At 45.1% G+C, this 16,697-nt stretch overlaps 1 protein-coding gene across 1 annotated transcript in view; it reads right to left on the bottom strand.

Annotated features, from left to right (window-relative positions):
• Positions 1 to 16,697, bottom strand: part of LOC140212978 (uncharacterized) — a 118,836-nt gene that overhangs the window by 64,623 nt on the left and 37,516 nt on the right. The window contains exons 9-12 of the mRNA XM_072284105.1: positions 11,249 to 11,338; positions 3,827 to 3,919; positions 1,750 to 1,776; positions 1,562 to 1,588 (exon numbers count right to left, since the gene is read on the bottom strand). Coding sequence (XP_072140206.1) covers positions 1,562 to 1,588; positions 1,750 to 1,776; positions 3,827 to 3,919; positions 11,249 to 11,338 — 237 coding nt within the window. The remainder of the gene's footprint in view (positions 1 to 1,561; positions 1,589 to 1,749; positions 1,777 to 3,826; positions 3,920 to 11,248; positions 11,339 to 16,697) is intronic.

Below are 16,697 nucleotides of genomic sequence, written 5' to 3'. Positions count from 1 at the left end.
GCAGACACTTAACGATGAAACATAGCCTGATGGTGACACACGCGGGACTGTGATTGCGCACTTTGTCAAAGGGGCTGGCTCGCAGGGTCGGTACACTCTAAAAACGCACCCTTTGGGGTGTATATTTGTCCCACAACGATATTCCTCATCTGTCTTGCCCGCGTTTCCTTTCTTTAACGCTGCGAGCCCGGTACTTTCCAGTCACGAACGGCACGCGCGTTATCAGTGTGACGCAGCATTCTCGACAGGAAAGTAGCGAGCGCCGAGTTTTCAAGAAAGGAAACGCAAGCAAGGCAGATGACGATTATTGTTGTGGGACAAATATACACCCCAAAGGGTGCAAACTGTTTTTAGAGTGTATTATATTGGTGTAACGTTGCCCTTCTTCCCTTCACCCCAATGCAAGCATAAAGAAAGGGACAGTAGAGCGCCGCGTGTTGTCGCTTCTTGCCTGCTACTGTCTGTTTAGCGCTATTGTAGTACGCTGCATGACATGCAGTTTAGCCCGAATCAATGCCTTAGAGAAACGTAAGTCAATGTAGTGAACCCAAGAGCATAACTTTGGCATCTGCTTTCCGCAGGAAATTACGGGTTCCATTACCGCTCAAAAAAAAAGAAACGAATTTTACGTTACCAGAGCTTCTGCTGCAATTGCAATTAACAGATTATCCACTACATTGTTGGCACGAATATCGACTTAACGCTGCACAGTCGCTCAGTCGTTTGAGGGTGACACCAGATTAAATAAATACGAGTACCTTTATAGCAAGCTTTAGCCTGGGACCTCTGTCTGTGTACTTGTGAAGACGAGTCACTGTTTTTTTCTCGGCAACCACATCACCCGATTAGATTACATTTGTTCTATATTAAATAAATTGTTGAAATATTGTTACTCTTGAAAGAACGTTTTTAATCTGGCCTGTGAATTTCTTGTTCTTTTTTCAAACATTTCGGAAAATCGCAGAATTGAAAGAGACAGGTATTAACTCTACAGTGCTGCAAGTGAGCAAAAAAAAAAAAGCAATACAGTAATTCTGTAATCTGCAGCTTACAATGAATCTAAAACGTACGATATTGGGCTGTTATATACTGTTCCGAAATACGCCACAAAATTTGTGAGTTCGACTACTGCTAAATCCTCTTAAATGCTGTAACGTCAGCTGCAAATTCATATATCGCATCTGTCTGTTTCAAATGCTCGAAGAGATGCGGTTGACGGAACAGCGGTACTCGTATTCCTTTTTTTTGACAGAGTTGCGAATTTGTAAACTTCGTGTTATCTTGAAGCGTACCGATATTTCACTATGCTTAGAAAACAATATCTGTCCCAAATTATAGCCCGGTTTCCTAACGTTGCTAGAACATAACTTTCTTCCTTAAATACAACAAATTCAATTCAAATCAATTTGGTGTTCGACTTAGAAAATATTTTTGCGTTTTACATGGGTTTGAACAAAGAATTTCGAGTTGACTTCGAGCTAAAGCATCCTCTGAGCAAGTAATCCCCTATTTGAGAATAACAAAGTATGTTGATTGCATGCTTGAAATCTGCTCCTTTTACCTTTCGTAGTTGTCGCTGATGGTTTTGCTATAACCAAAAGGAAACAAAAGGCAGTCTTAATCGCTTAACATAGGTTCAAATAGGAACATTCGAGTAGACTTGAAGCTAAAGCATCGTCTGAGCAAGTAATGCCCTATTTGAGAATAACAAAGTATGTTGATTGCAGGCTTGAAATCAGCTGCTTTTACCTTTCGTAGTTGTCACTGCTGGTTTTCCTATAATCAAAATGAAACACAAAGCAGTCTTAATCGCAATGAATGGAAAAGCTCTTTCAAAGAACGACATTTAAAACGCCACGAACGCCAATTTGTGTTTTCACAAATGCATGCAATACTTTTTTTTTTATTTTTACAATTGTGTTTTGATAGACTAAGCACGCTTACATTCCACAAAGGCTTGCTTACTTAGTGGTTTTGCTATTAAAATATAGAATAACAGAATAATATCTCATGTGACATTACACTAACACCGCACCTAGATGCGAAAACGAAACTAAGGAAATCGACGCAAAGGCAGCACCCGTTGAAACGCAATGCTAGTCGTTCTCTCAGAGCTTATTCGTCCGGCAATTTCCGACGCAATGACGTCGTCAACATCGTCATCATCATCGTATGGACATACGAAGAAACAGACAACGAAACCAAAAGAGAGCTAGGGGGAAATCAATTATGTTTCATTGAAGTATTGAAATAATCAGGGAAACGAAAGTGGAGTCAAACAGATGTCCCTCCTAGCCCTCTTTCATTTCCGTTTTTCAGATAATTAAACACTTCAATGGAACATAACTAACCATCGTTATGATTTCCCTGGCATTCCTTGTCTGTCTCTTTGTTTGTTCGTGAGTAATAAAAACACTGGAGCATCTTTGGCCCTCTCAATAATAAATTAAAGGACTAATTTATTCATTCAGTTATTCTCGCTCATCGGCTTATGTATGTCTATATCCAGCATGACTCATACTCCTTTTAGCAATCTCCAGACACACCTCTCCTGGGTTAATACAATCGGCCAGCAAATTTTCCAGTCTCATCACATCGCCTTATCCCCTGCCGCATTCGACGTCACATCTCTTCACATTCTGCTACTCTATATATAGAACCCGTTTTGTGCTCTGCGCATTACATATCCCAGGAGATCACACGGAGAGAGGCCTTCGTCCGGCAGTGGACATAATAACTGGCCGATGATGATGATGATGGTGATGATGACGACGACGACGATCCCACGAAACTGCACTTCCTGTGCGGTTATCAGAGGCCTTTTCATTCGTATGAGCTGTGTTTGCCATCGACCGAACGCCTTCACTAATGAAAGTTCAATCCCAGGATTGGTTCGCGTATACTACTGCAAACAGCTACAGCGTAAGTTTTTTTTTTGTGTGTGTGTGTGAATACGGGCCCGTTTTCCAATATTTCTGAATACACTACGAGGTTCTCGCTGTTCGTCTCGAAATTCGTGCTACGTCGTACCTGGATATACCAAACTTGAATAAAGCTAAATATTCTGGATGTCGAACACCGGAATCTTACTAAGCCATGCTCATGCACAAGAAAAAACACCTCAAACAAACTCGGCATTCTGATCGAACTGTGAACTTACGCCATCAACGCCATAAAACCTCTTGCAATACAGCAAACTCTGCCTCGAGGAGCAATATTGCATTTTTTGTAGTTTTCTCATCCTGACTTTTTTTCTAGTATCTATGCGGGATGGCTAGGAAGTGTACCAGAAGGGAACTGGAGGTGAGATCATATATAATCACCATTCTTAGTGACGCTGACCATCTTTCTTGTTCAATGCACAGGCATGAAATTCCTGGCTTTTGTGCGTACTTTCCGTTTTTAAGGAATGATTGCTTGTCCTATTTTTCCTCCGCTGAGGCCTTAAAAAACATCGGTATATAATAAACGCCCTGCAAAAATTTTGATTGAGCTCTTCATAGGTGACTGGGTACATGTAATTACCCGATGTATAACCTGTCTTGAGCGGATAAGCATGTTTTGTACAATCGAGCTTCACTGTAACCTCCTATTCTTGCCTCTTATGCAATAAACGGGCAGAAGAAGTCCGATGTGATGGGGACCGACAAGTAAGTAGTTAACAAAAAAGGGCAATTTAGTAAGCGGGAGCTGACAGAAACAGGTAAGGTGATGCAATTTGCGAAAATTGCGAAGATGCCACCGACATCAAAAACAAGAATTCAAACCCAGCACGTCGTCGCAAAAATGATAGTGAAAGAGAAACGAGACGTTGAAAGATGCTTACGAGCGCACATCATGTTGCCCTTGTACATGCGGCATACCATTCCGCCTTTCTCGCACTTCCTCTGGAATTCTTCGGTACACGTGTTCTTTCGTTCTATCGAGAAAAGAGGGAAAAAAAGAAAGAAGGAAATGTGGTTTGTGCTCCATGAAGCATAAGAAAAGAGACAAAATAAAGAAAAATAAATGCGTCATTCAAGGGATTCTCGGTAAACATTGAACGTGGCAAAAAAGAAAAGAAAAAGCGTCCTCCTTATACACGAAATGCCTGCGTCGGTCAAAGCAGCCTTACTATGTAAAGCAGCACGTCAGGAAAGCGTTCTTGTTGGCATTCTATTGAAATGCGAGAAAGGAAGATTTACGAAACCTACAATTGTTACTGCGGCTCCTTTTCACACTCGAGTAATTAAAAGAATCGTAGGAAGCAACTTCACAAGATTGTGAAATCTAAAGCGAAGTGAGCTAGAGAAAGAAGACGCCCAGAAATGGTTCGAGATCAACTGGAACATGCAGGGACAAAAGAGTAGGACATAAGGAACCGCGCTCTTTATCGGGCGCCGGCGACACACATGAGGTCCGTGCATCGTGAAATGGTCATATACCAAGAACAAACATTGCTCTCTCTCTCTCTACATGTATATATATATATATATATATATATATATATATATATATATATATATATATATATATATATATATATATATAACGCATTTCGATGGGGGCGAAATGCGAAAACACCCGTGTACTTAGATTTAGGTGCACGTTAAAGAACCCCAGGTGGTCGAAATTTCCGGAGTCCTCCACTACGGCGTGCCTCATAATCAGACAGTGGTTTTGGCACGTAAAACCCCATAATTTAATTTAAATAAATAAATAAATAAATATATATATATATATATATATATATATATATATATATATATATATATATATATTATATATACACAATGACAGTGAAACAGAAAACAAATGAATGCAGACTGTGAAAGTGGGCTGCGCTTTCGTAACTATCTTTGGTTTCGGGGTCAATTAATCGTACTGCAGTACACGCTGTCTAAAGTTATCTGTCAATATACCACCTAAAAAAAAAAGAAAAGGTGGCTGAGCTTTTATAAGTGATGCTATGCAGGAAAGCTACATTCCACACGCTTCAGTAAAGGGCACCGTTGACGCTAAGCGGGATGGTGCTTTTTTTTTTCGAGGGATAGATTTCAGTGGTTCTTCTGCCGTCGCACCTCACCTCAGGTATAGCGCATTTATTCTTCATTTTATTGAGGAGGTGTTTCTCAGTCCTACAGCGTTTTACGCGTATCATCGGGACTGTTACTCGCATTTTTGGTCTTGTCTTTAATAAACAAGCCTCTTTGTGCAGGGCTGTCTTTCAGACGGTGCGACTGATGACGTTGACATAGTATTGTGTCCACCGATCTGCGTGGCATCAACTTTATTTTACACACACACAAAAATAGCAGTTTCGGCAGAAACCCGACGCATTGATAGCAGTGGCAAATCATTAAAGAACTGCGTGAAGTAAGGTTCTTAGTATTATCGGCCGCGTGAAGTGCAGTAAACCTGCGCTTACTAATTAAAGTAACGATCATGGGGGTATGCGAGCACAGGTAAGGAGAAACTGATCTTGCTCGATGACGACGGACCCTCGCTGCCACAAGGCTGGCGTGATGAAGTGAGGCAACAGCTGTAAGCGAATGCATTTCATGCTGTTTCTCGCTGCAACGCGCACTAGGCTCGTGAAAAACACAGCACAAACGAAGCCACCAGCCATCTCGGCTCGTCTAGGCTTTGCGCACACTGCCGGTTACCACCAAGAGAAGGCATGAGCTGTCGGGATAGAAAAAGAAACGCGTGCTAACCTGCCGCACGCTCTTCCTTGCGCGCTGGTGAGGACAACGGTGCGCGTCCTCCTTTGCCCCACGCCCCGTTATTGCGTGCGAGACAAAACGGTGCGCACCATGCCTCCATCTCTGTCGGTTCATTCTCGCACGCTTTCCCTCACACCTATAGCATAGGGCGTGTGGTCGCAATTTTAATGCCTTTGGATTCGATAGGGAACCTCACGGCGACGCCGACGACGACGGCGAAAATTCTCGTGAAGTCGTCACGTAATTGCCGTCGTAATAAGACAACGATCTTTTTTAATGTTCTACTGGTATAGGCTCCCTCATGAAATGGCTGTAATTTTTATGGTGTAGGAAGACGCGATAAGCCTTATTATGGTATGTGGTATCGATTCGTGCTATAGCTGTGGGATCACCTTGGAAACGCTGCCTTGTTCCCTCTTTTTTTCGTTGTTGTTGCTGTTGTCATCTATTACCGCGAGTGATCTTTCGTGTGATTCGGTATTTTTCGAACTGTACAGTTAGCAAAAATAATAGTCAAAATGTGCTACAAAGCTGCTGCAACCTTTTTTTATCGTCTATATGCAAAATCATGATTTGCAACGTTGAGACATTTACCCGGTACAATAGGCGTTCTACTTATGAAAGCTTATTCGTTCCTAATTGGAGTGGTTAACACTGCTAATTGTAACACATGCGGCGCTTTAACAATCACAAAGGCGCGTTGTTCGACGTTATCGGCGCGCGGGCGAGCGTTGTTAGAACCCGTGGGCGTTGGAGCGTGGTTGACCTAGTTGGCCACGTCTGGCTACGTTGGCGGCGCCACTGCGTCCAACCATGGATCGAACTATAGGCGCTCTCGTTCCCGCCAACGTGACGTAACGTGTGCGCGCGTTCACGCTACGTCAGACTATAAGCCTTAAATGCAGCAGCGGGCGCACACGGCGCCGGTGCGTCTGCGGAGACTGCGACGTCACACCTCTGGAATGCGCCGCTGTCGAGGGCGAGGGCGACGGCGACGCAGCTGCGTCTCTCGTGACGTCACACGGCTCTCGCGCATGCGCAGTATGGCAGGCGCAGAAGCACGCGAAGCTCGGCTACAACCCGCGTAGTGTAGCTTTACACCACAAAAGGATTCAAGGCCATTTTGGCCTGCGAAGGTAAATGACCAGAGGAGCTGTAAATCTCATGGTAAGAAAACTTGTGGTAAAGACTTTACTGTGTAATTCACTGTCACGTAGTACCCGCGGTCACAATGGCTTTGTGGTCTCCATGATATACATGGATGGGCGTGGTCGTAACTGCAGACACATTTTCTGCGAGCATACACAATTGATGATTGCAGCGGTCCAGCCTGTCCAGGTGGCCAAATCGAAACGCGCAAAGCGTCTCAACACGCTGACCTGCCCGCGAGAAATTCACAAGGGCTTTGTAAGCCGCTTGTCCATGCATGCGTCCGTGGCGTAATGCTTTCAATAGCGGTCCTGCGCTCGAATCCTGCAGTCGGACAGTTTCCATAACGTTTCTTTTATTATTTCTTACGCAGTGATTTGCTGCAAAATGACGAGTCTACAAAGTCACGAAGCCGTTTCAAGCGAGGACGAAGTTTAGGCAGATCCATGTACTTTACATAATTGCCATGCTGGGGCCCTATTACGTAAAACTATTCCAATATGTTTTTATTCTAATCTCCTGACGTCAAATTTGGGTAACCGCTGACACAAGGATCGGGCGGTCACCCGCAGGGTTGTCTGAACAGACCAATCAAACGTTCTCCTTTTTCATAGGAGGTCATTTTTGTTCGCTTGAAAAACAAATAACATTGCCTACACTGAGGAGCTTGTCTTATCTTATTGGCTGACAAGAGGGGAGGAGCACGCTCAAGTGGAGAGAGATTCGATGGGGCCGAGCCACTTCACTGAATATCGATAACCGGGGGAAGAGGGTCGTGCCGGCGTCTGCGATGGGTCCGCTTTCCCTTACTTAGCTGCCGGTAGCTTGAGAAGCTTAAGAATGACACTGAAATTGATTCTACGCCAGAAAGAATTATCATAACGCGGTCGTAAACGTTGCGAAAGTGCTTGAAAACGTTACACGGCCACACACAAAGCTTTATTATACGCAAATAAACTCATGCTCTCTCACAGGTGCGAGTAGCCTGCGCATAAGCGAGTGGCGGCAGCCATCTTTTATTCCTTTCGGTATGGCGCAGCCTGGGGCTATTCGGTCAAATCATGCATAATCATTGTGTACGCGTCGTATCAGAGGTGAGCTATCGCGGTGTTCGTGACGTCACATGACAGACAGGTGAAGTGGGGCTGGCCCAAAAAATGTTCTTACCAATCGCGGAGGACTGATTGTAGAATTGGAATACAAAAGTTTGGAACAGTTTTACGTTATAGCGCTATGGGCGAACCGCCCCGATAGCACATGCCGTAGACACTAGCGCCAGAGTTCCCTCGAGCAACTATTGTATGAAATTCTGTGTCATTGGGTGACTTCTTAGCTTTCATTTTGATACGCCAGGTGTCAGCACGTGCCTTACTGGTTTGCTTTACCACTTCATAGAGGGCGCGGGAGACTTGAGGCACGGACATTGAAAAATCTATGGGAAGGTAGACATATATAGTTCTGCCGTAAAAACGTTAGTAAAATCCTCCCGTGCGACAAGTTATTGCATCGCTTATTGCGTGAAGATGAGAGCTTTGCATTCGAACACATTTGGGGACGCTTAGATGACCGAAAGTTTTCGGAGGACAATGTCTTGGGACCGTGGCCTGATGCGTCTGCGATCTGCAAGGTCACTAAAGCGCTGCGGCGTTTCTTGAGAGGCACCAGCAATACGACCGCTAGTTATGAACTGAACGATGAGCTCGTCGTTCACCACGACAGGGTACGCACGCAGCTGCTCAGCAAGGACGCTCCGGTTGAGCCGACTAAGTGGACTGTCACGGCACGTTCACTTGGCATCTTTACTTTTGGAGCCAAGTGCACTTCACGTCCCTGCCAGACTTCGCCAGCTGCGCCAGCTCTAAAGTGCCTCGAGCTCCGGTACATCACTGTGATCGCGGCAAGATACAACGCATTACTACTGTCCCGTGTGTGCTTACCTTGAAGACCATTAGCGACGACGCTGTAGCGTACAACCAACCTTTTGGAAGCTAAGTTGGCCCGTTAGATTGACCAGATATAGCTCGCTTCCATTGGTAAACGGGCTAACGAAGATATGAGTTTTTTTTTTGTTCTACTCTGTCCGATTTCTTCTTTTAACCTGCAGTATGATGAAGGCACTGCGTGTTGTTGCCTGGCGGTCAATGACCCTCTTGTTGATATAAGCCGCAATAAATACACTACTTTATATTTTTATCTGGAAACAACACTTCGATAAGAGCAAGTAGGTTCATCAAGAATGAAAGGTCAAACAAGGGCAGGGAAGAAAAACGGGGATCAATAGAAAAAGAAGTGTCCTGCGGCATCTCTCTTTAATTGCTTCCTGGATGCAGTTTAACTCTTTCAGCTCAGATTATTGTTACAAAGTGAGCTCCCCACTTCGAAAACAAATAGACAAATGGGGAACTTCGCACCACTTAACCTTAGGTAACTCAGCAGATACGACGCTAAACAGACCACTATCCCGAGGTAACAAGAGAGTGAACCTACCAATTCCCTCATAAAAGATGTACACACACGGCAGACATGGAAACACAGGAAGAGCGCACAAGAAAATTCAAGTACTCACTATTAGTAAAGATCGCGATAGAGCTGCCAGAGCGAATGTCCTTAACTTTCCTAGCTCAGTCAAACGCTGAGCACTTGTTCGGAAAAGCAAACATTGATATTTGACAAGCTATTACAAGACGCCTATTTAGCTCCTGCGCTTGTAAGTATAGCCACATATCTGGTGGTGGTGGTGGCGGTGTGGCATCAGCCGAGGTTAGCTTAGCATGCTTAACTGGCAATTGTTGCCCTTGAGCAACTCACACATTGTTAGCGAGTGTGGGTCGCCATATCTTGACCAACTCACTCCGTGTCTCGAAGAAAGGTACTCAACAGTCGTAGAACTCTCTCCCTGATTACTACGGGCCCTTGAGGAAACGCTCCTGTTTCATAGCTCGCGCATGTAAGTCATTCCTTTTCCAGGTTGTCAATGAGCACCTTTCTCACCGCGTCAAACTGTGGGCGTAACCACATGAAGTGTTCCACATGATCTATCTCACTACGTAAAGTGCAAAGCGGGGAAACAGAACGCCAAGTCTTGAACACAAAGCCCGGATGTAAGCGGAGTTAGTTCTTACGAGGCACAGAAGGGTAGCACCTTCACGAGTAAGTCGTTAAACCACACAGGTTTCGCGCGTATTTCTTGTGCAACGCCCGAATTTAATTGCACATTCTGTCCTTAGTTCGTTCACTGCGAATTATTTGGTTCTCTCAGATTTCGGGCACGGGACTGTACTTCGCACGCAGAGGCGTCAGGTTTCTCATTGCCGCCAATTCTAACTTGCGACAGAACCCATTGAAACTCCACCTTGAATCGCACCCGCCGCGGGGACTTAGCGGCTATGGCGTTGCGCTGCTAAGCGCGAGGTTGCGAGATCGAATCCCGGCGGCAGTGGCCGCATTTTGATGGGGCCGAAATGCAAAAACGCCCCCGTTCCGTCCACTGGAGGCACCTTAAAGAAGCCCGGATAGTCAAAATTGTTCCAGAGTTCTCCCATATAGGCGTGTCTTGTGATGATATCGTGATCTTACATTTCAAACCCTATAATTTTTTTTCACCTTGAAATCCCTGATCCTGAGGTTGTTAAGCAGCGTCGGAGACTTCCGAGTAAACTTTTCCTGAGGGAAGCAAAGATTGATCGTTCTAGTGTGGACCTTGTGCCTCTGAGCGTTACGGCGCATTGGCTAGAATAGAACTTTAGTTTTCGCGAAGCGGCGCTAAATGCAGCACATTTTACAGTTTTAAACGAAGCAAAGTGGTGAAACTGACCGGACCATTTCAAACGCACACGCATCATTCTCGTGACCTGCCAGATTGCGTCCAACTTTCAGCACACCACAGCATTTTTTTTTCTTTGTGTAGGCGCGAATGATTTAAAACGTTGCATTACCCATGCTTGCATTTCTTTAGGATTTACGGTTATAGTTTTGAAGTTTCCACCAGTTCTATTTGCCGCGACACCTTCGTTTTCAAGTCGTAATAAAGCGGTCTTCTAATCTCGTTGACCACCTCTATATACATTCACTATTCCACCCACTGCTTCCCACTTCATGCCCACATCCTGGGATCTTTGCTTGAGGATGTGGCCGCACGGTTGTACCTTCTTTTTTGTGCGAGAATGAAAAATGTAACAAGCAAGCAAGCAAGCAAGCAAGCAAGCAAGCAAGCAAGCAAGCAAGCAAACAAACAAACAAACAAACAAACAAACAAAGCAAGCAAACAAACAAACGAGTAGGTGAAAAGTTCTTTCAGAAAGAGAAGTGCAATGGCGCTGCGCCACAGAACAGACAGCGAAAGTGCCCTTAATAAATCGTGATCTCTGCAAGATTAAAATATAAATAAAGCTTACCCACGCACGCTGGCCTGTTGTTTCGCACCACACAGTCCTGTCCATCCTGGGCACAGACCTGTTTCGCCCTCTCGGGGCAACTAGAAGGACCTGCGTGCGACAAATTGGCATTGCGATGAGCTCTGAAGCCGATGTGTGCCCAATAAGGGGCTGCGAGGATCGTGAACGGTGGACTATTATCAAGCATGCATACGTTGTCACTGTCAAGCGCAGTGCTAGAGAAAATCGTAGTAATCCGAAGGGAGAACACCCACCAACCTACTTAACAAATTTCGAAGCCAGATCGCGTATAGGTAATCGGAGTGAGTAATCGGGTGCCCTACACCGGAAGAGCAAGAATCAATTGCCACGAGGGATGCTACCCCAAAGCTTGCGGCGGAATTGGATGCAATAATGCGAGTCCGTATTACTTTACAACCAATGTGAATCCCCGAAAGATACATACAGGACAGGAATGTTTGTAACAGCGCTCAAGAAACGCTAAATTCTGGACGGGAGGCTTATTGACGTGCTACCGTGGTTATAGTAAGCGTAAAATATGACTGTCATCACTCTAATTACATATTCTCTTTCTCTACAGATATGAAAACTTTGGGCCACTTCTCAAGAAAGTTAATGAATATGTATGAAACAGGCAATGAGCTATGGAAAAGTGGTAGCGAAAAACCAGATAATCTGTCCGATGTAATCGCAAGGGCAGAGCAAGATTATATAAAAAAAATAAGGTCCAGTTTTGAGAAGTCTAGCCTTGTGATCGAAGATTGCGCTGCTGTCAGCTGAACGAGGCGCTTGCAAATATTAAACATTACCTGCATCATGCCGGCTACTTCGGAGACCTCCCTTTCGGGTAAAAACTCTTAAACTCTGGCTGTGACTTGTTCATAAATGCAAGTTTCCATAATTCTAAGGCAATGTGAAGTTCCAGCCGTATCTGCTTGGTTACAGTGGCCTGTCATATACATTTCTCAGCGCTTTGTGGTGGAATCGGTGCTTCAATGCACAGTTCACGCACCCACAGTGTGTAACGAAGCATACGCGATAAAGCGAGAGCGCATCACATCTATCCTTAGCTACACTATATATATATATATATATATATATACACGTGTGTGTGTATGTGTGTGTGTGTGTGTGTAGAGTTTCTATCATATGAAAAATGCAAAAAGAAAAACGATAACATGGGGGTTGATTGCGCCTAACAGAACAGCGCAAGGAGACTTGCGCTGGGCTGCGCGTTACGCGCATGCGCATGCACTCGACCATTTCGCCAATGTCGCCGATCATCCTGGTTGACGCTCGCTCGATAGCATTAAAGGATTTCGAGGGTGTACCCTGGATCAACGAGAAATCCTCTCCAGTCGATGCTAGGGACAGGATGGCGGCGAAGTTCCGGTGACGCCTGTGACAAGCTGACTTGTTTGTAGGTAGATTAATAAGCAGGTGACAAAACTTGTGGCAAGGAGCTGCCGCCTCGTGGTGGGTTGGGATCCACAGCGCTCTTTGCCTGTGCAGGTTGGTCCCAGTAAACGTAAAAGGTCATCGTGTGTGTGGCACCGCCTGGTACCGTGCTCTTTTTGCGCCACGCACGTTGTACTAAACGGAGTTGCAGTGTTACTACGCTTCAAATCATCCGACTCAAAACGCATGCACTGCGGTCGGGATCGCGACGAAATACCGGATATATCGATTTTGGTAGATATATAAAATATGTTCGCAGTGTATTCGGGGGAGACTTATTTGCAGGCGTCACTGCCTCCTTCCTCTTACCCCCGTGCCTGAGAATTTTCGGAAACTTACCTGGGGTTGTAGTCATAGGTGTAGTAGCTGGGGCTGCAATAAAATAAAATATTTCGCGCACTGCTTAAAACCTTTCGCATAACTAGTAAATGTATGACCACACATAGCCAATCACCAGATGGTGCTGCATAAGAGCAGTGCTACAGCGGCATGTCTGCAACTTACTATCGGGTTGATAAAGGCACATAGAACTTGTTTTACTTGATTACTGATTTTGCTGAAAATAGACCTGCTACTTATTTAACTAAAACCCCTTGACTGGACTAGATTATTTCTTGTTATAGGATGGTTCTCTTCTAAATCAGTCATCTAAGCCATGAAAGCATTCTTAAACACTCCTTCTCCGGCTGTTTTGCTCTATTTGTTTTCCGGTAAAGTAAAACAGGCAGCCTCCACAGGCTTAAACTTCATAACGCCGGCAATTCCCTAAAGGGAAATCAATAGTGTGTTAAGCAGTCAGTCTGTCAAATAACTTAACTGAAAACTCCTGTGAGAGTGTGTTACTCTCGCTTTATTCTTTTTTGTGTTTTTTTTCGGCACAAAAAAAAAAAAACTTCTCGCAGTCTACACCACGTTCTCGCAATTGTATCAACACACGCCGAGGTTCGCATTAAAATAATTGCCTTTCCTATGAATTTCTCTTCTTCTCTCGAATGACTCCAATCGATAACACCAAGGCAGAAAAGATTAAGTGATGCCCAAATAGAGAGCCATTTCTCCTATGCAAGTAATTTCCTTTGGCATTGGTAAAGAAATGAGGGCGCATGTACAGTTGCAAAATACCTGTTGCTATACTTACGCCAAAGCGAGGCCTACGAAAACGTTTTGTGCATTTTGAAGTAGGACTTCGTTACTTTCTCTTTTATAAGTTTCTTTTTTTGACACTTGTTTTGCGGTCCTCTTCGATCACCTGAGTCATTTCAAGCCGAACTTCCAAGTTTTGCTCTTACATAGAAGGACTGACACCATCAGCTTTTCTGAAACACTTTCTCTCTTTAAAGTGTCTTGTATCCGTCACCGGTCTTCAGTCTGTATCTGTCGAAACGTTGCGCGAATGTTTTATCAATGTCGCCAGAATGTCTTCGCATGCCAAAGCGCATTACCAGAAAGAAAAGTTGCTAACCTAATCACGTATTTCTGCGCGTTTTCACGCACAAACCAGGCAAACTAATCAAATACAGGGTATGGAAGCCAGGGAGTTGCGCAAATTGCATCTGGTTTGCAGTATACCCTTAAATGTGAATACGCACTGCGGTTATTTTTAGTGCTCAGTTTCTCCGCTCCTTAATATAGACCAGCTGGCTCAGGGTAAAACCGTATCAAATGCATTCATCGGAAGGAACCGCGAATGCTAGATGCGACAGTGGTGCAGTTCACTTACAGACTTTTAAGGCTATCCGCAGCCTTTCACAGTGGCCATGGCGTGCTCCTACACTTAACAGGATCTCATTGGTTAGATTCCAAGCCGCGCCATCCGCCTTTTGGTGAGGTTAGAAAGCCACAGTTCTCTTGTAGTTGTACTGCGGTGGACTTTAGAGAACCCCAGGTGGTCAGAACTCACAAGGATTTTTCTACGGCGGCATGCCCAATAACCAACTGGGACAGTTTCAAGACGAGTATCCCCAGTTTATAATTTGAGGTTGGAGAGTGCCTGTAACACCCAGTTAGGTCAACATAAGGCATAGTAATTTTGGGTGCCCTCGCATGACTAGTAGTCCACTTTGTCCGCTGCCGTGTACGTGTTATTTGAGCATGATGGTACGCAAGAAATGGGTTTTCATTATTAATCCACTTCAGACTCATTTCGCGAAATGCTCTTTTCTATTGTACGCTGGAATTCAATCATTCCTGTTTAGACGCGCACCCTTAAATATTTTGTTGCGAACAGCTGCACAACTCTAAATCAGGACAACAGTTTGTGTAAGTGGTTTTATCGTGCCTGAGTTTAGTTATGGGAACAGAGCACAACTGTTGAGAACTGTCACAAATGTTGCGTGATTTCAAGCCAATACTCACCGCTGGTTGTCGTTTCCTGCTTTTGTTCTACATCTGGAAGTAAATACACCACACCGCATAACATTTTAGTACGATCTTTTTATTACTAGGAATACAGCCGGAGATGTACAAAGATTTATCTCATTTGCACCGTAAAAAGGATACGTTCAAAAAACGCTAAACCTCTGTGCGGCAATTTATTATTTTCCTTACGTCAACTATACATCGTTTGCGATGAATCTTTTTCTTTTTCATAATAAATACTGTGCTCTGCAAATTGTGTGCTCTGTCGGCACCTGTATGTCGGGCGCCTTAACCAGAGTGTTGAACTAAACCCGAATGCTAACCGAAAACCACACCCAAACCGGAATGGCAGCTGGAGCTGGACCTGAAGCTGAATAGATATTCTTAGAATGTTCCTGAACGCGAAGGGAACCTGCACGGAAAAAATAATACCGGGTTAGCGGTTTGTCAGTCAGGAAACCGTTCAAGAGAGAGAGAGAGCGAGCGCAAGGAGAGGAAAATCAGGGATGTGAACCAGACGAGCTCCCAGTTTGCTACCGTACAGTGGGGATAAGGAAAAGGGGGAATATAAGGAAAGGAAGAGCCAGAAAGTTAACGCTATGTGGGGAGCGAACCGTCGTGAAACCCAAGTCAAATACATAGCAGGTGGTAGGCATTTCAAGACATCTGAGGAGACCCAAGTGCCAGTGGTAGTTGTGCGAATATGCGGCAGCGGTTGAGCCGCGCGGCTTGCTCAAGACTTGCGAGTTCGGGATTAAGAGTATGCAGCACTTGCACTGCACTTCGCGGTGAGAGAGTATTCTTTTTGCTTAAGAGTACGCGAAGGGTACCCATGAGGGACCGAAGCATCACAATCACGCAGGTTTTCTTCCGGCAAATTTGTCGGGAGTCGGCGCTGTGGGCTCTACCGCTGTGCGCTGTATCCTTCGATCTAAAAGTGGTCCAGCTGTGTATTTGACTGTGGCATTGGCTGTGGCTTTGGCTGTGGCTTCAGCTGTGGCTTCAGCTGTGGCATCGGATGTGGATTCAGCTATGGCGGCTGCTGTAGCTGTGATATCGCGAGCGAAGCTTCAGCGTTGACGTTCTCCGGCTCGAAGCTGCCATAGTAGGATTCGAGTCCACCAGGTCTCAGGCGTAGAGAAAGAAGTGGATGTGGTGCCCTGTTCACAGAGACATCGGCGATCTTTGAAGTTCGACGTCGTCGGCAGCGTCGTTCTCTAACGATTGCAACAGCTTCCCGACGAGCCGAATGCTCTCTCGCCTGTTGCTTCAAGACTACCCTTTCCTTCTTCATTTTGGGAGAGTCATTTGAGGTAGCATGATGGCACTCAAGGCAACTAGGTCATTTGAGCACCGTGGCAGCACAGAAGTCTGCAGCGTGGGGCTCTGCGCAGCTCTCGTGTTCTCGCACACGGCGCTTACGTGTGCTTGGCTAATGCATTTGCCGCATTTCACTGGCATTGGCATAAATAGTCGTGCGGGATGTCTAAAGTGGCCCAGCTTGATGTGTGAGGGAAGAGACTCGCCCTTCGAAATTACCTTTACACAACGGGACGTGCCGAGGCGAGACACGTGAGTTATTGCGACGCCATCAACAGCTTGTCTCTATAGGATCGACAAGTCAGGGCTGGAG

Source organism: Dermacentor andersoni, chromosome 8, assembly GCF_023375885.2.
Source record: "Dermacentor andersoni chromosome 8, qqDerAnde1_hic_scaffold, whole genome shotgun sequence".
Classification (NCBI taxonomy): Eukaryota; Metazoa; Arthropoda; class Arachnida; order Ixodida; family Ixodidae; genus Dermacentor; species Dermacentor andersoni.
This window is presented reverse-complemented; position numbering and strand designations above follow the sequence as displayed.